This window comes from Dermacentor albipictus, chromosome 9 (genome assembly GCF_038994185.2).
Source record: "Dermacentor albipictus isolate Rhodes 1998 colony chromosome 9, USDA_Dalb.pri_finalv2, whole genome shotgun sequence".
NCBI classification, from domain to species: Eukaryota; Metazoa; Arthropoda; class Arachnida; order Ixodida; family Ixodidae; genus Dermacentor; species Dermacentor albipictus.
In genome coordinates this window covers 45,683,621-45,705,469 of record NC_091829.1, presented here as the reverse complement: position 1 = coordinate 45,705,469, position 21,849 = coordinate 45,683,621, and the positions used below count along the sequence as shown (strand labels likewise).

The window sequence follows — 21,849 nt, the reverse complement described above, 5'->3', positions numbered from 1 at the left end:
TCTCTATCGATTCCGCGTCACAGCCGTGCTAATAATGCGAGAAAATCGACGAATTAAGAAACTGCATGAGGGACGTTTCAACAGCTTAGTAAACATATCTTTTTGTCTTATATGGAATCTGCCCGCCGTGGTTGCTCAGTGGCTATGGTGTTGGGCTGCTGAGCACGAGGTCGCGGGATCGAATCCCGGCCACGGCGGCTGCATTTCGATGGGGGCGAAATGCGAAAACACCCATGTGCTTAGATTTAGGTGCACGTTAAAGAACCCCAGGTGGTCGAAATTTCCGGAGTCCTCCACTACGGCGTGCCTCATAATCAGAAAGTGGTTTCGGCACGTAAAACCCCACAATTTAATTTTTTTATACGAAATCTCGCGCTGATATAAAAGGACGACACGGGGTAGCAACGCATGCACCACTTTCCTTGAGGCACGGACACGAACGAAGCACGTCACTTCACGTCACTGGCAAACCACAATCACCAGCGGCGCTGCATACCAGACCAGTGCGCAGGTGAGAGTGCTCTGAGACAAGCAAGAGTGTGTCAGTGTGTGTGTGCAGCAGGGGTGCATGCAGGGTGAATTCAAGGAGCTAAGGGTAGAGGGTTGGGTTCGATCGTTCTCGTCGCAATCACGACTCCGGCAGTAGGCCTGCGATTCAGTGGCCAGAGGCCAAGAACAACAATACACGACCGCAACACTGAACATCGCGCCAGAATTGCGCATTTCTGCGCATGCGCACTGTAGGAGGGCACATCTTCCTCTGTCTGAACGATACTGCATCGAACACGGACGGTTCTGTGCACTATGGCTTGTCCACAACCTTCGCAAACAACGACAGAAGATGTGAAATTGAGTTATCTGGTTGTCAATTGAGAAAGGTCTGCAGCCACTCCCTATAGATACGCTTAGGTTGGGCACTGCGCCAATTCGCCGTAGTAAAGTAGCAATTTAGCAAAGCTGAAACAAAAATGGAATCAAACACTCATCTTCTGCATCTATATAACCTTCTCATTCAGTTTCGTGGCTCATCCATGGCATGATAGCGGTTATCAACGCTCTCTGCGGGGTTTGTTGCTCGACAACCTGTTACCACTTAAGCGAGCGTATAACTATGAAAACTTTCGTGTTAGGAACAAAACATTTAACACAGCAGCGCTCATAAAACGGAGCTACGTATAGCAAGTTGGATAGATTGCTCCAGCACGTCGCACAGCAAGTGTTTTGCATTGTTAACGAGGATGCATGCCTAATTGCCGGATTATGTTAATGTGTGAATGAGGGGCTCCGTTGAAGCGCTTAGTTAGTAACGGCCTTTCGCACACGCATGATAATTGCTCTTGATGATCTTCTTTTTCCGCTGGATGCTTCATTGATGGAACCGCGGATGAGCCCGAAACGACGGAGTTATAATTCGTGCCGCTTCATTGTTCTTAATCGGTTAATTGCACCGCCCAAGCAACGTTAATTTTCGATGACGTTGATTGATTTTGAAAGCTCCGTGAGGTCCAGTTTTGATACCCCTGTTTGGTGATAAAAGGCAAAAAAAAAAGACTACTTCACTTCATCTAGTTCTGCTACAAAAAGAAGGCATTTCCTTTTACACAAGAAAAACTAAATGTGCTCGAGAGACAGATGTCTCCTGGCTGTTGTAAGGAAGAGAAGAACCCTCTTGTTACGCGTAACAGGCGCAATGTCACGAGCCTAGTTTTTGTTAACCTCTCACACAGATATAAATAAACCTTAACCGCACTGATATCGCTTAACTTCCATGAGGCCTAATGCTGTACTTGATTCTGAGGTGCATCATCTTAAGATAGCTTAATCAGATCTATTTCGTGAGGCGTATACTTTATCTCACCCCCTTAACGATTCCTTTTAAGCTCTAGCGGTTGGCAGCTTGGAAACAGCATTTTATGAAAAGCATGATGTACTAGATTCTAAACTGGTAACAAGGAATCTTTAATCGTAACTGATAAATTTTTTTTATTGAGAAGCACGTACCACATTTCAACGTCTGTCTAGTTACCGATAGTTTGCTTCCGCGTGAACGTTTTGGTTGGGCTTCCGAAGATTTGAGCGAGTGGTTGCCGACCTGTCCTCAACAAGTGTGAAGTCTTGCAACAGTGCGCGGTTGGCATGCGCACGAGAAGTTTTCGAAGGCTCTTCGAAGCCAGAAAAAACTCGTCGCCCACTTTTTATTAATCTGATCGACGGAAGTATCCATTTGTAAAACAGTTCATCACATCATGGTATCGTCTGATTTACTTTCTTTTTGGTGCTCGATCCTTCCGCCTTTACTGCAACGACGCCATACAGTCATCATATCTTTTTTTAAAGGGGGGGGGGGCGCTTGCGTTTGCTATTTCTTAGGTATCATGATCTCGCTCTATCATTCGTCTCTAACAATTTGACATTCCAATATTTCTGCTCTGTCCGTGAAATAAATCTGTGCAGTTTTTGAGAGTGAAAAAAAAAAGAAGATTGACACTCGTTCACCTGTGGAGCCTCGGTAACTCTTCTGAAAAAAAAAAGTCTATATCATGTCGTCATCCGGTGGTGCGGAACCGTGGTGCTGCGCATAGAGCTGCTTCTCACTTGCAAGGGCTGCACAAGCGATGGGCAGTGACTTTGTGAAAGGTGATTTGCGCAGGGTTGGTCGGATGCAGGGAGCAGGCGGGGTGGGGTGATCGTGGTCGGTTGGGGGTGCAGTGAGTGAGTGAGTGGAGTCAGTGAGGCACGGACAGAGAGAGATAGAGAGAGAGAGAGAAGGGAGCCACACGTAGAGCGTTGTGTGAAATGGGCTCACCAGTCTCACCTTGGGTACAAACACGAGGCAGAGCGTGGTCGTGGAACAGAAGATGATGAACACTGAGATGATGATGAACGCGGCGTCCTGCTGATCGCGCAGCACGAACGAGATGGCCGCGCCGATGGTGCACATGATGACCACGTTGTACACGCTCATGCCCACGTACTTGGAGTCGTTGAGCGCCGGTATGCTCACGTGACGGGTCTCCCACGCCAAGAAGCAACCGAACGCCTGCGGAAGCGGGGAGAAGGGGGAGAAAGAGAGAGAGGGGCGCGGTCACGAAATGCTAAAGAACGTCAACGTCCGTGCGCTTTCGGCGGTGACGTCGTTCGGGACCCTAACGTTAGGTTCCGGCTCCAACGCCGGTACCCTCTATCGTTGCTACCGCAGTAGAAAGTTTCCAAGTCCGGTAGCCCCGTGCTGAATGGTAGGCTAGTTTGTTCATTCACGGATGTGACTCGTGGCTTAGCACGTCGCGCCTCTAATTATATTGTCTGTGCATTTATTTTCGTTTTGTGTCTGCCCTGACTGAGTTTTCGAGCGCGTTGTCATAACGGAGTACCTGACCAGTCCAGTTAGTGTGAAAAAAAGTAAAAATAAAGATAAAACGGTGAGTGTTTGGAGGGCGGTAACATTGCAAAAGAGTGGGAAGGAGTGCAAAGGCGTCAACTGGGAAGCGCTAGAAGCCCAAGCCAGCATCCTTCGCAAGTCGACGGGAGTCGGTAGTTTGAAGCACTGATGAGTGTAACCAGTTTTCCACGACCATTGTGCGTGTACCATATGTGATTTACCCGAAGAAATTAGCGCATGTACATCGGTGGTTATACGCATACAACGTGCAAGCTTGTGCTGCGATGTCGCGATAAACCGCACCAAGTGCTTTTGTTCGAGCCCAAAATTGTTCTTCGTATCCGGTACGCTGTTGTGTACACATCTGAAATGTGGAAGTCAATCCGGTCTGAATCACGTGGTCGTTGTCATTGCTTGGGCGTTCTAAAGCAAGTGGTAGTGCGCTTTGATTCGCAGGACGAAGAGAGAAAGAGAGAGAGAATGAGAGAGAGCAAGAAGAAAAGGTGAAGGGCAGAGGAGTTAATCAGGTTACCTTGCGGTTGGCGTTCTTGGTATCTTCTGCATTTACCACATCCCCCAGGGCAGAGTAACCTTGGGGGGATGTGGTGGACGCAGAAAATGTCGGCAGAAAAGAAGTTATTTATTTATTTACCGATTTTATGAATAAAATCTGTCCGCACAAGTTAACTGCACCAAACTGACGTACAGACGGCGGATAACCCGTGAAGCACAATAAAAAATCATGTGCGATATTTTTTTTACAATACTGCGGACAAGAAGTCCAAGCAGGGTGAGCAAAATACGAAAGATTATATACACAGAAGAGCAAGGTGAACCAATTGTGTAACACGTTTTTCGCACAAATTGTTGGTCATAAAGTAGACGATAAACAAAATTTTAAATTTGATTACTACAAATATAACTAATACACGAAATAACAAGATTATTTACACAAATGGTATACAGCTCACTGGCGCGGGGGTTAGTTTATTCCAGTCATCTATTGTTTGTGGAAAAAAAGAGTACCGAAAAGTGTCAGTCCTAATCCGTGCTAGAACGTGCTAGAACGCGAGTTTGGTTTCCTGTAGCAGCGGGAGAGGGGTAGGAGGGCAATCAATCAATCAATCAATCAATCAATCAATCAATCAATCAATCAATCAATCAATCAATCAATCAATCAATCAATCAATCAATCAATCAATCAACAATGATATTTTATAAGGCCCCACCTTTCCTGTACACATGATCTTTCCCATTGTGTACGTACCATGAGCAGTCCTTTGTAGGCGTATATAGAGCCAAGGAAGATGGTCATCTTGTGGCTCTGGCAGAATTCCATCTCTGGAATCACCGACACGTCCTCGTTGCCCTGCGACGCCTACAAGATGGGAGTAACGAAAGGGAGTCAAAATGGAGTCAGTTTCTTTTAACGTATCGCCATATCGAGCGCGCAGAAATAGTCTAACTGAACATGCCAGCAAACTATGCTCAATAAGGCTCTACAAAAGCAAAAACAAAAATAAAAAATAAATATATAAGAGTGCTTAAATCTCCAGAAGCATGGAGGAATAAGATAGAGGAATAGCGGCAACCTTCATCAGGCATAGACCTCCTACTGTACAGTATTTACGTCGGACTGTAATAAATTTTACGAATGCTACACCGTACGTATGTGCATCATAAGAAAAATAATTCGAGACAGTCAGAAACAAATGGGCATACGGACACGCAGAGCCCTGGAAGAATGCACAGCAGTGTTTACAGATGCCCTACTTTTTCTGTACTTGTTGCTTCACACCTGCCTCAACAGGTACTGCTGCGGAAGCAGCAGTACCTGTAAGTACCTGTAAGAGCAGTACCTGTACCTGTACCAGCAGTACCTAAGATTGCCTTGGCCGCTTCAGCACGTATGCTGTTAAGCGACATGTAATGCTTACAAATACGAGTTAGTAAAGTGAGCGTGATGTACGATAGTTTGATAACTAGTGGAGATAGAGAGAGGGATAAAAGTGAGAGTTCGCTTTCAACGCTGTCTAGCTGCCAACTTATTTGTCAACTTTTGTAAAAACTATCGCTCAGTGGAATAGACTGTCATGTGAACAGGTGTGCAGTGAGAATCAAGATGTATTCTTTTCATGCTTGTAACCCCCCTGCTGTAACGCTTTCGGGCTAAGCGGGGATATGTCTGAATAAAGAATAAAGAATATTTGCAGCGGTTTCATAAACGTTATTTTAAAAAGGCTCCGTACGTACCACTGGCCACCTTATTAACATAAGTTTGGTGCAGAAATCACGGGCAGGGTTCAGTACCGGTTTAGAACTGCAAGCCAGTGGTCGGCGAGGAACGGCGTGATTCCTCCCCTTCCTACAACCCGCTTCATAATGGTGTTTCGAACGCTGCCAAGCTACAAGCGAGTGTTCAATTAATGCCTCCCGCCATTATTGATTGGCCAGCAAAGTTCGAGGAAGAATAATAAAAGAATAGGAGAAAAAATGTGCACGAAACTCCTTTGTTTAGCAAAAAAAAAAGAGACGTTTTTGTGAGCCCCGTGGGAAAATTGCTGAGCATCGGCCTCGTCGCTGCGAGCGTATTTTGAACGCCACGGTCCCGGGCGTAATCAATCAGTCCTTTTTTCCCCCCTTTTGTTTGATAGTGCACTATAACACGCTTGCGTGCTGCTGATGCTGCGATGCCGCGTTCCCCTCCATATATATATATATATATATATATATATATATATATATATATATATATATATATATATATATATATATATATATATATATATATATATATATATATATATATCCCCAAAGCGGGCATATGCGCGCACCACCACGCAATGGACTCTCTCCTGCACTAAATCTGTGCACTGCGGAGGAAGCTACACCTACACTCTCGATCGATCTTATTTCGCACAAGCCGCACTAAATTCCGCGGAAAAATTTTTTTTCTCATATGTTCGACTTACTCGGTGAAATCTATTCAGAACGGGGTGTCCCGCTTACTTAGCGAGACTTATGTGCAGCGATATCAAAAGTTAGATACATACATCAGCAGATCGACCGAAGATGGACCGGAGAAAGGGTGAACGTTGAAGGACATACGGTTGACGTAACTTGCACTACAGACAGACAGACAATGAACTTTTATTGAGGTCCTGAGGGACTAGCCGGGGGAGACCCGTTGGGGCCCCCGGCTCGCCGCTGGCTGCTCCCATGTCGGAATCGGGAGGCCAAGCCTCTCCGCTCTATCACGGGCCCTCTGGACGGCCATGGACTGGATCTTGAGTTGCCTACTAGATATGGCCTCTTCCCAGTCCCGTTCGCTGGTGAGGGACGTATCCCGTAACGCAGGACACTGCCAGAGCATATGAGGTAGAGTGCTAACCTCCCCACAATCAGGGCACTGTGAGTGGAACATTTTTGCAGATATGTTCAACTTAGTGGTAGCTGTGGGGAAACTAGATCGAGAGAGAACGCTTACCCGGCAGTAGGTTCGTACTTCAGGACCTGCTCTTCGAAGCCCGTGATTGGACACGAGGTGTTCACCACAGTGTCGCTGGCGTCCGCGATTGGCAATTTCAAGCTGCGGTATCCCAGCTCACAAGCCGAAAAAAAACATCAAGATTCTCCGTCCCTGATTAGAGACTGAATGACGTCGACGCCCCAGCTTCGGTAAGCGCTGCACTTTTTAGTGACGAGGAGTTAGAGGGGGGCGGGGGCCGGCGTGTGTGTGTGTGTGTGTGTGTGTGTGTGTGTGTGTGTGTGTGTGTGTGTGTGTGTGTGTGTGTGTGTGTGTGTGTGTGTGTGTGTGTGTGTGTGTGTGTGTGTGTGTGTGTGTGTGTGTGTGTGTGTGTGTGTGTAAGGGGGGGGGTGACGTACATCGCAGATCCCACCGCATTTGTTCAGCCAAGAAAGTTTTCCCGGGCAATCCGTCACGACGGGCCCGGGGAGGGACTCTGGTGAGGGAATTTCGAAATATGGTAATCCCGAAATGTTCGGCCCTCACGGGAAGCGTTCAGTGTTTTGGAATCGTTTGCGCGCCATTTTACGAGGCCCTTCTTTCCCGTTACGCTCTCAACTTCCGAGGAAAAAAAAAGAAAACCGTTCGCGGCTGCTTCGCGGCGGGCCATGCCTAGGGTGCAGCAGCAGAGGCGGCCCTACCGGCCGTGACTATGTAGCGTTCGAACATTGTGCGGCTTTGGGGCATTCGCACGAGTGATTAGTAACTTTCGCTGCGTTTATAAAGTGCTGGCACAGGGTACAAGTCTTCACGACTCTCGACGCTACGAGAAATCAGCCATTATTGATCGTGATGACTGTTCCTTAAATCAGGGTCCATACGCAGGACGGTGATTGGCCACACCACGTCAAACGACATGACTAGGCGCTTATGATGATCACGATGAATCGGGCGATAGAATGGTAAGAGCGGGGAAATAGCAGCAGCGTAATGACAGGAATGTTAACAGTGACCATTGCAGATTTCGACATCCCGTTGTCCTCTTTGTCAGCTGTTCAGCCAGGATCGCCGAACATTTGGTATTAGACTTCATGATTATATCAATCTTATCATGCAGTTAAACCAGCTATAAGCAAATAATCTGAGCTCCACTATTGTGCACTGTAAAAGCCCGACGCAGCGTCCATGCTCAAGTAAGCGCCAATTTCCTGATGCTTTCTAACCAATAAAAGATGTAAAAAGCAGTTTCAAAGCCAGGATGTACGAACATTCGAAAGAGTTTCCTTTATTTTTTTAGATTTGCATATTGCGTAACGCGGAGCTGCTGCTAAAGATCGTGTCGCTCAAGCGAACGGCGTTGCTGCGCGTGCTCATAACGTGCAAATCAGCGAAATTCCTGAGCATAGCGCGAGAATATTGCTGTATTATTAAATATTGAATCTTGCTTCGCAACAAGAATGCGACAATATCTTCGTATTAGGCGCAGACGCAATCCAACTGCCTGAAATTTGGCACTCTAAATGCCGATGCAAGCCTCGGAATTCTCAAAAATGAAAAGATTCAGAATAAAAAAGGAGTAAATAACCAAATACTCAAATTTCCCACGAAATGTGTTTCGTGTGAGCTAGCCGAAACTTACGTTTGTTACGTAAGTCTCGTTTTAAAACTACGTTTGTTTCATTTAAATAACCAATCTTCTTGTCTTACGGAGGTTTAATCATGCCTCAGTGCGTTGCCTTCTGCATCTACGGTCGTGTTTGCGAGATACGCATGACGGCGTGTCTAAGATTATGCGAGTTGGCTGGGAGTAATGCGAATCGTCTCGTGATCTACTTACCAAAAAAAAAAAGTGAATGACTGACCATATAGTCACAACGGAAACCATAATCCAGTGCCTTCACTGGACAAAGGTAACTAGGTGATTCGCATCACAAAAACTAAACCTTCATTGCATAGCAAAACTGGTGGTATTGCCTCGTTAGATCCAAAGATTGCTATAACCAACTGTGTAATATAGAAAAATTTATCGGTTCGATAACGTATCTGTTGTTTTAAATCGTTATGTTAGCTTTTCTTAGCTCATTTCTCAGCTTCGCTCTGTTGTCACAGTCCACAGCGAGAAGTGAGACAGCCTCCAGAGGATGCTTCCACAGTACTCCGACGCCTTACTCTCTAGACTATGGACTACCCAGCGACCCAGGTACGCGGGAAGACGGTTAGAAACAAACACTTATAGTTAGCCCCCAGAAAGTGAGGGAAGCACCTTAAGAATGCCAACACGTAAAAAGAAAAGTTGATGTTGGATTTAAAAAAAAAGAAACGCTGGAGAATGAATCGGCGATCAAAATGGCTGCAGAAGTTGTGCATTCTAGCACCTCTCAAAGAGTGACGGGGGGGGGAGGGGGAGGGGGAGGGGTGAGGGGACGTTCAAGAGAAGACACAATATTTTGGTTATAAAATGGGCCCGAAAGCGTGGACGGGTCGTCTGAGGCAAAGTAGCCGAACTTGGCAGCCCTGTAAACAGTGCCGCGCTGTGCGCGGGACGTGCTTGATGGTGCACAGCTCTTCGGCCCCGGGGTGCAGGTCTGCGCCTTGTTACAGAGAGAGAGCAAAGGAGACAGAGAGAGGTAGAGAGAGAGAGGGAGGGAGACAGAGAGCGGAGTTGGGGTGGCACCAACGCGCTCGCGGCGAGTTTGCACAGCGGCGCTCGCGTTGGCCCAGGTGGCCGGCGCGCAGTGGCAGGATAGATCGATCGTCGCATGCAAACATGGGCCGGCTTGGCTCATTCATTCCCGCGGGCCCCGGGGAGCCGACGGGGTGCCCGTGCTTGGCCACCCCTAGAAAGCTCGAACACAGAATCGACGCGGAAAACGCGACACGAGGATAGCAGAGACCAAAAAAAAAAGGATAATAAGAGAGAGAGAAAGAAATAGAGAGAGCAGAAGATGTAGAAAGAAGAAGACCAAAGCGGAGAAGACGGCGCGTTTACGGGAGTGAGGAGAGTCTGGTTGTAGCGCGTTTATCGTTGCTTCGAGTTTATGTACTCTTTGTTGAGGGCTCGGCGCGTGTTTTTCTTTGCCGTCAAGACGGGAGTGGTAGCAGCCGGCCGGCCGGCTCTCTCTAGTGCCGCTGGGACGTCTAGCGCCACGTCCTGCGGGCGAGAAAATACGAATGAAGAGGTTTCGCTCACTCGCGCGCGCGAGACTCGAGGACGACACGGGGAAGTGGTGCTCGCATGGTGAGAAGGCGAGCGCGCCAGCGTGACATCCCCTTCTCATCCTCGCTATCTATCTATCTATCTATCTATCTATCTATCTATCTATCTATCTATCTATCTATCTATCTATCTATCTATCTATCTATCTATCTATCTATCTATCTATCTATCTATCTATCTATCTATCTATCTATCTATCTATCTATCTATCTATCTATCTATCTATCTATCTATCTATCTATCTATCTATCTATCTATCTATCTATCTATCTATCTATCTATCTATCTATCTATCTATCTATCTATCTATCTACCTATCTATCTATCTATCTATCTATCTATCTATCTATCTATCTATCTATCTATCTATCTATCTATCTATCTATCTATCTATCTATCTATCTATCTATCTATCTATCTATCTATCTATCTATCTATCTATCTATCTATCTATCTATCTATCTATCTATCTATCTGCACCTTTGAAATGCACAGGCACGTGTATGGCACCAGAGCGTTAGTAGACGCCCCTAGACATAGAGGAAGAGCGTTGGCGAGCTACGCACATAGTAACGAAGAAAGCACAGGTTAAATTACCTGTTTGAATTAAAATATGGAAATGATAAAATAAGGGGAAATGAAACATGACGAAAAAAGCAGCTTGTCGCAGGTAGGACCTGAACCCATGCCATCGCATAACTATTGCGACGTTCTTATTCATTCAGTTACAACGGTACCGTTTTCCCTTTCGCATTATTGAGTTCCAGTCTCGTTCACATTCTTGAATCTAACATTCCCAGTTTAACCCTGGGAATGCTGGCCAGCGCCATCATTCTGGAGAAACTAAAGAGCGTGCCTCGTCAAGTTAGCAAAAAGAAAGAATAAAAGATAATAGGGGCGGCTCTTACGGGAGTTCTTACGTTACCCTCTTTTTTGTTGCGTACCGTTCAATTTAAGAGCAGTTAGTCTGGGCAGATGGTGAAATGTGAGTGAGCATCACGTGGAGAGATGCAAAGCAAACCAAAGCGAAACAACGAAGAGCACCTCGCCAGGATAAGGAGTGCGTGCTTTGGCGCAATTAGTTGGTTTCTCGAGCAGATTAATGCAGATACGAAAATAGGAAAACGTCTAGTTAACTGATGCCGCAACTACGAACGCATCCGTTTAGCATCCGCTACAACTACTTGGGGCGTCTTATAACTACATTCAGAATAATGAGAGCGAGATCGCTTAAATATCAGACGGTTTCTTACGTTCGGGCAAGAAATGTATGCGCACAGAAGCAGTTAAAGCCGTAAACAGGCGCCGTGTTATTAAACGCGTTTCGCAAGCATTATAACTCCGATGTTTGTGCTCTCTGCTAGTTAAGCATAGTTTTCTCGAGTAAATGTGCGAATTATTCAGTACGAGCAAGAGCTCTGGCCGAAGCCGCGGCATGGCAACAACCATTTCGCTGTTGCGTATTCCTCGGTCACGGTCCCGGCGCGCTCATTATCCAAGACGTGCAGCTCGTACCGTGAACATGTTTTGCAATCGCGTATCCGATGTTCAGATGCACGTTTCAAATCAGTAAATTTCTTGTTCGTCAGAAGAAAAAGCACATAATACAAAATGCGCGCGCATATACAAGCCGTCACTTTCTGTTTTGATAGCTTTTGTGCCCGTCTGCGTGGTAATTGATGTCACTGCGAGAGCGGTGATGGCGGGGGAAAAAAAAAGAAAGAACGCCGCTTCGCGACCGCATCGTTGGCGCTTTGCGCACGACTCGTTAACGGTCGCAAATAACGGGTTTCGATATATCGACCAACACCGACGGCGTTGTTTCTCCAACTCTTTGTTTTTCTCCATCGCATCCATCACGAGTTACGCTGCATAGTTTTACATTAAAGTTAGAACTTTGTGACGCCCTCGGCTGGGCGCACTCGAAGCTCGTGCAGCGGTAGCTGAAGCTCTGTTGCTCGCTGTGATTGCTGTTTATGCAGACGTTCAGCCTCCATGGCCTCGTGCTCGACGTGTTTTCCGGAGCAAAGACAAGTCACGGTGAAGGCGCCCATGATAACTGCCGCGGGCGGCCGCTGTGTGTGGCATCTAACACGTGACGGCCATGACTTGTTTGCAGCTCCGCAGTGTCTTCCGGTGCGTGTAGCCCTCAAATGCATAGCCTCCGAGACCTGCTTGTATTTATACTCGAAGGAAAACGTGGCTGGGGCGGGCACTTGGACGCCACCTACCGGGTAGGTATCGAGGCGCAGAGACTGCAGGTCATTCATAACTATTGTAAGGCCCGGCACTAAGTCATCCGAACCATGCGCTTGCAATCGAGGAAATCGATGTGGCAGTGGCTCGCGGAACATAGAGGGCGAATTGAACATTTAGGTATCTGAAAAGGCCCGCTGAGTAAAAAAAAAAATGGCTGTGGCTTAGCTAAGGTTAAGCCCAGGATGCGAAGCATACTAGCTTTTATTTTAGTTGTTGAACCACTGTTTAGCCTGGTGAACTGCTGTTGCTTGGTTATATTTGGTTCGGCTAGACGAAGAAACAACTCATGCGTTACTCTGCTTAGCCTTCAAGAGTGGAACGCGACAGCGTTCCCGTCGACCCGCCAAGGGGTGGAAGACAATGGGCTACCGCGCAGCGACTACGCGCCCCGCATTGGACGCGGTGAGCGTCGAGCAACGCAGCGTTCGGCGCGGCAACGAAATGTGCGCCTGAGCAAGCGACGCACTCCTGAGCCTTAGAAACAGCTCGTTTCTAAGGCAACACCACATTCACTAGAGGCGCTTTTGTACCGCTTTGAAGCATCGTACTCGTGGCTCAGTGGTAGCGTCTCCGTCTCACACTCCGGAGACCCTGGTTCGATTCCCACCCAGCCCATCTTGCAAGAGTTGAGCCAAAGCCACCTAGAAAATCAGTCTCTGTAGCACGCCGCAACCTTCGCTTCTCATTCCAACGAGCAGCTGTCTCCAGGAGGCATCTCACCTCGTGAGTGTCTAGCAGAGACAAGCGCAGCTGCTTATATACCGCCGCGAGCGACGGCGCGAGTTGGAGCCCCGTTTCTCCTCCGGCGTGACGTCACGGTGTCACGTGGTATTGAAGGCGACACCGCCGCGCCTGAGGAGCTGGGTTGAGCTCTCGTAATATGCTTCGCATAATAATGTTTTTTTTTTTTAAGTCACAGATAAGGTGATGCTTCCAGAAATATGTGAACACTATAAGGTGATGCTTGCAGAAATTTATGCACACCTTCAGGCTATTCAGAATGATCGGCTTTCAAATTTGTTCTGTGAACCATAAGCTACGCGCTCTGGCGTAAAAAAAAAGAACAATGATAACAATTAAAAAAGCCAAATATAAAGAGAACTACGACTAACACAAAAAGTACGAGACACCTCTGCTTCCCTGCACAGCGTAAATAGACCTTGACGGTAGTCGCCAGAACTACGCAATACTACTACTTTCTCTCATTACCAATGCCAGTGGGGGAATGGCATAATGGATCGGAAATGTAGTGCGGGGTTGTGGTAGGGGGAGCACATTGTTAGAATGCGTTCTGTAAGTATCAACTTATTTACGACTATGTCTCGACTTTATCACTGAAAGCCTTCGGAATGCTTGCGATATGCCTGGCAAGTATTCGTCGCCTGTGTGGTGTTTATATATGTTTGCTTGAGTAACAGTAACAATAATGTATTCGGTGTTTAAAGGTTACCATGGACCCCAGTTCTAAGAAAAATACGCTGCAAGAATGACATAGACTAAGCATGAAAGTGTATGGGGCATAGGGAAATTTGAGTCTCTTATTTAGCTACATCTACACGTAAAACGAAAAAAAACGACACTCTGTTTAGGCAACCGTACGTTGAACCTAGAAAAATTAATTTTGCTGCTCTTTTCTTTAGAAAATAAAGCATAAAAGAACGTGAAACTGTCTTCCGTTGTGCAGAGGGGCTTCGATATATTTGCTGAATTTACATTTAAAAATGTAAACAAACTATGAATGCTGTAGTTAGAAACGAGTAAAACTAACTTTAAATGTCTGGCCCACGATTTTGTAGCGATGGCCTTTCCGCTGCTATTTATTTTCGCGTTTTGCACTCTTCGCCAGTGGTCGAAGCGACGCTGCGCCCACTTTACCAATGCGATCAGCCGGCCGTGGACAGTGGATGATAACAGTGGCGCGCAGAATCGAGCGGAAGGAATCGCTGCGAAATCGGTGACCCTGCACCTCTGAAATTACAACACACACAACGTACATCGCAGCTCTGTAAGCGTTTGTCGTGTTTATGTTCTTTTGAAGCAGAAAAATACAAAGGTCACTTAGTGATCTACAGTTTACGTAAAACTGTTGCCCGTCTAGCTTTGAAGTTCTGCCAAATTATAGTTCAAAGAAATGTACAACTCTGCAGAGCGAATTAATAAAATGTTTCTCCCCAGTTTTTTTTTCCGCCTTACGCTCATCGACAAATGCCTTTTATTGACACTCACATACTTACATGTTATAATTAGAGTTTGTAAACTCATACTTACCTAAGACCTTGGCATTTAAGACATACCTTTAATATATGTAGAACTTAGACTTTTAGCTTTTTTGTCTTTTCAAACGACTGTCGTTTCAGGTTCAGTAAATTTCATACGCGACAATATACGTGTTGGCTACTCGGAAAAGCAATTCAGCGCTAAAGCTGGTCCTTGACTTGAGCACAGAGAAACCAGGAATTATTATTTTGGTGAAGAGAGGATAATGACGTGGTATCAATTAAACACGAAGCCACATGCGTGGTTAAGCAATACAAGTACCTTAGTGTTACGTAAACGCACCCTATGTGTGAACACTGCGCGTGTATACAATAAAGTGGGAACTGCCGACCTCTACTAACCATAACAACTGTACTCACGCTCTTTGAATTTCTGCGGGCATTCGTACGCTTTACAATGCAGAGTCTATACCACGGCTGTCTACAATGTGCGTTCGTGTATGTATGTATGTATGTATGTATGTATGTATGTATGTATGTATGTATGTATGTATGTATGTATGTATGTATGTATGTATGTATGTATGTATGTATGTATGTATGTATGTATGTATGTATGTATGTATGTATGTATGTATGTATGTATGTATGTATGTATGTATGTATGTATGTATGTATGTATGTATGTATGTATGTATGTATGTATGTGCGCATGCGCCACCACCAGTTGTCTCTCTATGACTAGATGTCCTTGGCCTTGATTCCGTGGTCATTTCCCGAGCCCACTGATGCGTGATGTCTTTGCCCTTACTGCTGCTCTTTTTCTTTCATCGCTACTATATCATTGACGGTCGCGAGCGGCAGCTTTACTGCTGCGGCTGATGTGCATTTTTAATTATTGCGTTGTTTGTTCTCTCCTGGCGCATCCGGGATTATGCTTTTGTCCGTGATCGAGTCGAGCACTGAAGCAACGCAGCGGTTTAAGCACGCCTATAAATTTCTCTTTCAAGTATACGCACAGGCACTCCTCAAGTAGTCGTTGCTGCTGATACTGTGGTATCAGAACATGGCTCATACTCATGACGAGGATTGTACCGTGACGAATTCTAGACACAGACTTAAACCAATCCCTGTAAGTTTTCACTACGTCACGTGTTAAATTATTTTGAGCGCTTCTATGTGTCCGTGCTCGCGCGTGTGTGTTCTTTTTGCTCGTCGTTTTCAACTTTTTTTGTCGTGCACCCTTCAAGTAACATGCAAAGGCTGCACGTCTCAAGTTCTCATTACACGACGCCTTTCTCTCTTTCTTTGCCAGCTTTATCGTCCACCCGATGGCAGCTGCTGAGATGCCTTTCGGATTGTTCGGTTCTTGACGAATCTTTCTTTAGCGAACCTCATACTGGCCCCTTTCACGGCGATCCCATGGGCGCTGCCATGTTTGATCATGTGGTGCCCCGTCCATTGCTTGCCTCAACTGCCTCCGTTTCCTCCTTGTGTGCAACGGGTTCGTATGACGCCGGTGCGCCTTAGCAAACCTCTGTTTCGGGAGACATCGAAAATGGTTACCGGGGGGACGAAACAAAGCTTTGACCGCAGCTTCAGACAGCATGAAAAAGCGCTTTCGGAGCTGATTATGCTATGTTTGAACGGCGCGAGCAGCGTATATGGTGCTTGTTGTAAACGAGGGGCTAAATATGTATTCCGAGCTATCCGATCTTTCTGCTCATTAATTTAATGAGGATTAGTGTGTCTTAGTCTTCGTTCTTTATTTGGCAAATAATTTGAAGCAGCGGCTTGTCACATTTCTGACTCAGTAAATTTCATTGGTGTGGTCACTGTCTGATAATTTCTGCCTAATAGTCCGCGGGTGTGCTCAATTGCCATAGATTTGTTCTTGCTGCGCGCAAGGTTTGAAATGTAGGCATTTTGTCCATTGTAATACCTTGTAACAAAGATGTATTGTCTCTAGTAACTCGCTTACTCATGTGGACCGTCACGAAAAATTCAGCTTCGACCATTCGTGCGCTATCGGTCTAGTCCGTCATTTTTTGTGGGTATATCGTGAGCATATATTCAAGTGTGCGCCCATTCACTCATTGAAACGTTGGCAATAGAGTGGGCGTACGTTTCCGTGCCAGTTGGGGTAGACATGTGTTGATACTGTTCACGAAACGTACTATGACAGGAAGTGGGGCTAGTCGCTTTGTCATTGTTTAGCGAGCGGTACTCACTCTTGCTGACGTTCCGGAGCTGAAGCACTTCTTTTGGAGGTTAGCGAAACAACGATGGCGGATGAACAAATTTCTGTATCCTCGAAGGAATCCGTACATCTCGAAGTGCCGGTAACACGCACGGACACTGGCAGCAGCGGTCGGCGAACTTCGCCACACAGATTCATTCCATTCCTTTACATGCCAGTTACTATATTTGCAGCCAACTACTGCATACGTCTTTTATCCACATTATTCAATCCAGCATGATTGGAGCACAGTGCGTAAGCGAAAACTCAATTGCATTTCCGACAGCTCATCGCAGAGAAGCAAGGTGGAAGCGATACTGATTTCGTATTCGTGCGCTTTCGCTGAGGCCCCGTTGGACGCGCCGCCGACAGCGCCATCTCGTTTCACTAAAACAAACTCCTCCGCAAAAAGGGTCAATACCAGCAGAGAACTCAGAAACTGTGCATACGTTAGTACGCGTACCGCGCCAGAGAACACAGATCAGAGGGTGTTTCCGACCGGTGCGACATTTAGACGGGGCGTGCCCTCTCGCGAAGTTGTATAGGAACGTGACTGGTCTGTACGACCTGCCTTTCACTGTCATTGAACCTTCCTCTTCGAGTCTTCACAGTGACAAACTTTTCTGAAAGGAGGCGCTCGAGCGGAGCTATTGCCGGCATGCCTTGCAAGGGCTGGATCCGCCTACAGCCTACAACATCCTCCTCCTCTCCACAGTGACTGACTTCTGTTTGTTTCTTTCTCTCTTATCCATCTTTTTCGCAAAATGTAGCGTAGCCAACCGCACGCGGCCTTGGTTGGTTGACCTTGCGTTCCTCCTCCTTCGTTTGGCTCTACCCAGGCGAAAACACAAGATGAAATATCGACGCTGATGACGTAATCAGATCCTGGTGGCACCTACTTTCGGATCTGGATAATGCAACCCAACAACGGGAATGGAGACGATGGCAATAAACGTGAAAGAAGAACAAGCGAAAAGAAAGCGAATGAGAAGCGGTAGGGGGAGCACGAAGAACGCATACACGATGGTCGCATGCAAAATAACAGCAAGAAATGTCAACGGTGAAACGTTGCTTCAACAAAAGCCAAACAAAGGACGAAGGCTTGACCTGATTGATTGATTCGTTAGATGTTATGTCCCACATCGGCACCAAGGGCTAAGAGAGAGAAGCTGTGATGGAGGGCTCAGCATGAATTTTCAGCAGCTCAGGTTCTTATAAGCGTGCACAGAAATACGACTACGACAGTTGCGTTTGCATTCAACCCCGATGTTTATGCGGCCGCTGCGCCCGTGGCAATCGACCGCCCGACGTCGCACTCGGCAGCCGAACCCCATATCCACTTAGTCACGGACGACTGAATGAAACAAGCGAGTAAGGGTAAGATGAACGCAGACTCAGGAGAACGAGTGGAGCTTCGTTACCCTTTAAAAAAAAGGAAGGAGAAGAAGAAGCAACCAATCAATGAGTGCGACGGGAAAAACATACACACAGATACAAAAAATAAAAACTAGAGAGAGATAGATAACCATGTGAACAACGAGAGCAGTAACTTGGAGCGTGGAGCGATCCCCCCTTTTTCACGCGGCTGCCGAAGCTAGATTCCGCGCTTGCGTCGTTTCGCTCTTCAATGGCAATTTTACTCCCAGGCGTTCAGTTGTTACGGACCGGAATGCAACGCTTCGCAGCACCCTAGTGCGCACTTTGCCCCCTTTCAAAAGAGCTGCAATTGCCCAGATGGCGTCCCTCTACAGAGGCACGTAAGAAAGAAAAGCGCTGAAGCAGCAAAGCCTGCGAAAGACGCGGGGTAGTGCTCGTTTATTTCTCCCTTTCCTACACGCACCCCCTCCATTCTCGTCCTTCTTTATTATTATTACGATCATTTTTGAGCTAAACGTTTTTTTAGACTCTCCTGGCTCGTAGAACCTCTTCTTTTTCTTCTCTCTCTTTCTCTCGCTCAACTTCATTGTGCGCGCTCTGCCTCGCTGCTGGCATGTACTGCAAGGAAGTATAATTTGTTGCAGTGGCTTGAAGTGAAGCGTTATCTGCATTCGAAGCGCCACGCTGCACTACGTACTCGAAAAAAAAAAAAGGTTTGAAATGGTTGCGGCGGTCGATGCACGTACATCTGCGTTGAGCCAGAGGCCAACAACATCCTAATTTGGGCCTTACAGAAAAGAGAGAAATGCCTGTATTTTTGAAATATTCATGTTTAGTAACCACTCCAGCTACCTGACAGTCGTATTTGGCTCACGTTTCCCTACAACACAGCATTCCATCGCACATATTGCACAGCATGCCCAACCGTCCACATCGAGCGACGTGCGGATACGTTTTCTGCGAATGTGCAGTTTCATGAATATTATTTTTTGGTGACCTCACGAGTTTGTTCTAGCTTAGTGCATGTTCTTCAACCACACATGATATGCGCACCAGCCAGCATTTATCAATGCCTGAGGCAGGCAGTGTCGTGAGAACTTTAGCTCTTTTAGGTACCATCTATATTTTGACAAAAAGATGTAATACACCGGCATTTATTGCCTCCTAAGTTTGTTAATAATTTGTGGCTCTGTCAGCTAACAATGTTGTTTGAAATATGAGACAATGCTTAAGACAGGGACACATAGGTTTGAAGGGTAATTTCAATGCCTGGAACATGTATATGATAGCGCACCCACACAGTCGAGATGCCTAACGACGCTCTACACGGACAGCAACAACACCAACTCAGTCAGAAGCCACGGCTGCATTCTCGCTTTCCTCGTGTTCTTCTTCATCATGAATACATCCCAGTAAAGATCTCTGCTTCAACGGCGCAAACGATACAAGAGCGAGTCATGGTAATAGATTGTCGTGTGCGTACGCCGCTGTTGCGGAAGCAGCTACGGAGCCCAATTTTTACGAACCGACACGTTCACTACGACACGGTTCCACACACACACACGGACCTCGACGGAAGGGGCGGTAAGGGGGGGGAGGATACAATATCCGTGCGCGTAATGAACGGGTGGTGCTATTTCACGGGCCACCAACCTTGGCAGCGCTGCGCCGAATTAACTCGACGACCCTCGCCCAGTGTCTGGAAAGACACACACACTACTCGCGGGTGCGAGACGAACGCGAGACGCAATCGCGAAGCGAACAAGTGGCGCGTGGATGATTGAGGGCTCAGTCGGCTCGGCTCCGGCTCGACTTGGCTTCAAGAGAAAGAAAAAAACAATCCCGCTACTCCCGCGCAGTCGAGGTTCGCTCGGTTTCTTGGATCGACAGTGTCGGTGCCAAGCGGCTGCCGCCGGAGTCTAATTGAAAAGTTGCGGCCGCTTCGCTGTTGCACCCAGGCCCATCTCTCTCTGAGCCCCAGAACCAGCGGCCTTCGGGCCCTAAAGGTCACGAGGGTGGAGTGGGCGGCATGAAGGACTGCTACTCGTTCTCCGGGCGAGGTCTTAACTCGCCTTTCTTCACGGCTAGATGGCACGCTTTCTTTCCCTAACCGGATGATAAACTGTGGCTTCTACCCGCCGCGATAGTTTTGAATCAATCATTAACCAAAGTTGCACGACCGCTGGCAGGGATGGCAACCAAAACAGCAGGAACACATCTTCGCCTATTCAGGCTGACTTCAAGTGAGCGGCTGCCTTGACACCAGTTTCGTGTCACCCACAGGCGCCGCTTTCACGTAGAAGTGTCTTAATTTATGCACAAACCAGATGAAAGGGGGTAACCGAGGGCCCGATTTTTATTAGTCGTATCATAAGAAGCCAACAAACACTGACACCAAGGACAACATAGGGGAAATTACTTGTGCTTAATAAATAAAAAAATCTATGCACGAATTTTTACGGAAGCACATGAAGGAAAGTGCTCGCTCGCTCGCTCGCTCACTCACTCACTCACTCACTCACTCACTCACTCACTCACTCACTCACTCACTCACTCACTCACTCAATCACTCCCTCACTCACTCACTCCCTCACTCCCTCACTCACTCACTCCCTCACTCACTCTCTCACTCACTCACTCACTCACTCACTCACTCACTCACTCACTCACTCACTCACTCACTCACTCACTCACTCACTCACTCACTCACTCACTCACTCACTCTATGTATATGTCAACGTGTGAAACGACATAGAGTGTACTAAAACGTAAGCGTAACGTCAGTCTAACGTCAGTGAAGGAAAGCGATGCATGTATCATGTAGAAGACTGTTGTGTGAATGGTTATTCTGTCATGAACGATATGTAAACATTTCTTTGATGAAAGTAGTGCTATTATACCAATGGGCTAAGCGTAATGTTAAGTGTAACATGCCTGGCGGCTAGCCAAGCTTCTACGGCTTCTCAATAGATTCAGTACCTTTTACCAATGCGTTCTTACTCAGAAAATGGTATGCTCCCTTGTTACCATTCGTCGCTATCTTGTTTCAAACTGTCAAGTAAGCCGTCTTTCCGCTGCTACTTCGAGTGCCTCGCAAACTCTTAACGATGCCTTGTTCGCGCTAACGACGGCAGTTCGCTCGGCTTTTGCACATCCAGACCAGAGCGAGACCCTCGATAAGGGCAAAACGTCAAGCTGTCGGCTGAACTTGGCGGCAGACATAAGCACTATCTCGGCAAAGCTTTGATGTGAGCGCGTTTTGCATAAGCTGGCCTTGCGCCGCTAGAGAGTTAGAGAAGCTATCGCGTTCGAACGGCGGACGAGCTTTCTTTTGCCCACAAATGAGCGAGAGCGCGATGTGGTAATGAGGCGTTCTTTCCGTAATCTAATGATGCATATTCGTGTAGATAAAAAGAAAAAAAAGAAAAACAGCGCCACAGACGTCGTGGTTGGGCAAGCGTTGACGAGAAATATGTGCATGTGATATTCTTCGCACCCTCTAATATACTGTACACTATGCGACGCGTGCATGCATGTTATATGGCGTTTCCTCAATTTTTATGTTGCTCACAAACTATAAGATGCCGCAGACTATACAGTAATTAGTGAAAATGTTTCAGAGAGAGAGAGAGACAAAAGGGAAGGAAAGGCAGGGAGGTTAGCCAGTGTAACTACCGGCTGGCTACCCTGTGCTGG

General features: G+C 46.8%; 1 protein-coding gene across 3 annotated transcripts in view; it reads right to left on the bottom strand.

Moving 5' to 3' along the window:
* Positions 1–21,849, bottom strand: part of LOC139049765 (gamma-aminobutyric acid type B receptor subunit 2-like) — a 388,195-nt gene that overhangs the window by 22,590 nt on the left and 343,756 nt on the right. For 2 of the 3 annotated variants that reach the window (XM_070525572.1, XM_070525574.1), the window contains exons 14-15: positions 4,647–4,757; positions 2,807–3,040 (exon numbers count right to left, since the gene is read on the bottom strand). In XM_070525572.1, coding sequence (XP_070381673.1) covers positions 2,807–3,040; positions 4,647–4,757 — 345 coding nt within the window. The remainder of the gene's footprint in view (positions 1–2,806; positions 3,041–4,646; positions 4,758–21,849) is intronic. The other variant, XM_070525573.1, reaches the window with a different exon arrangement.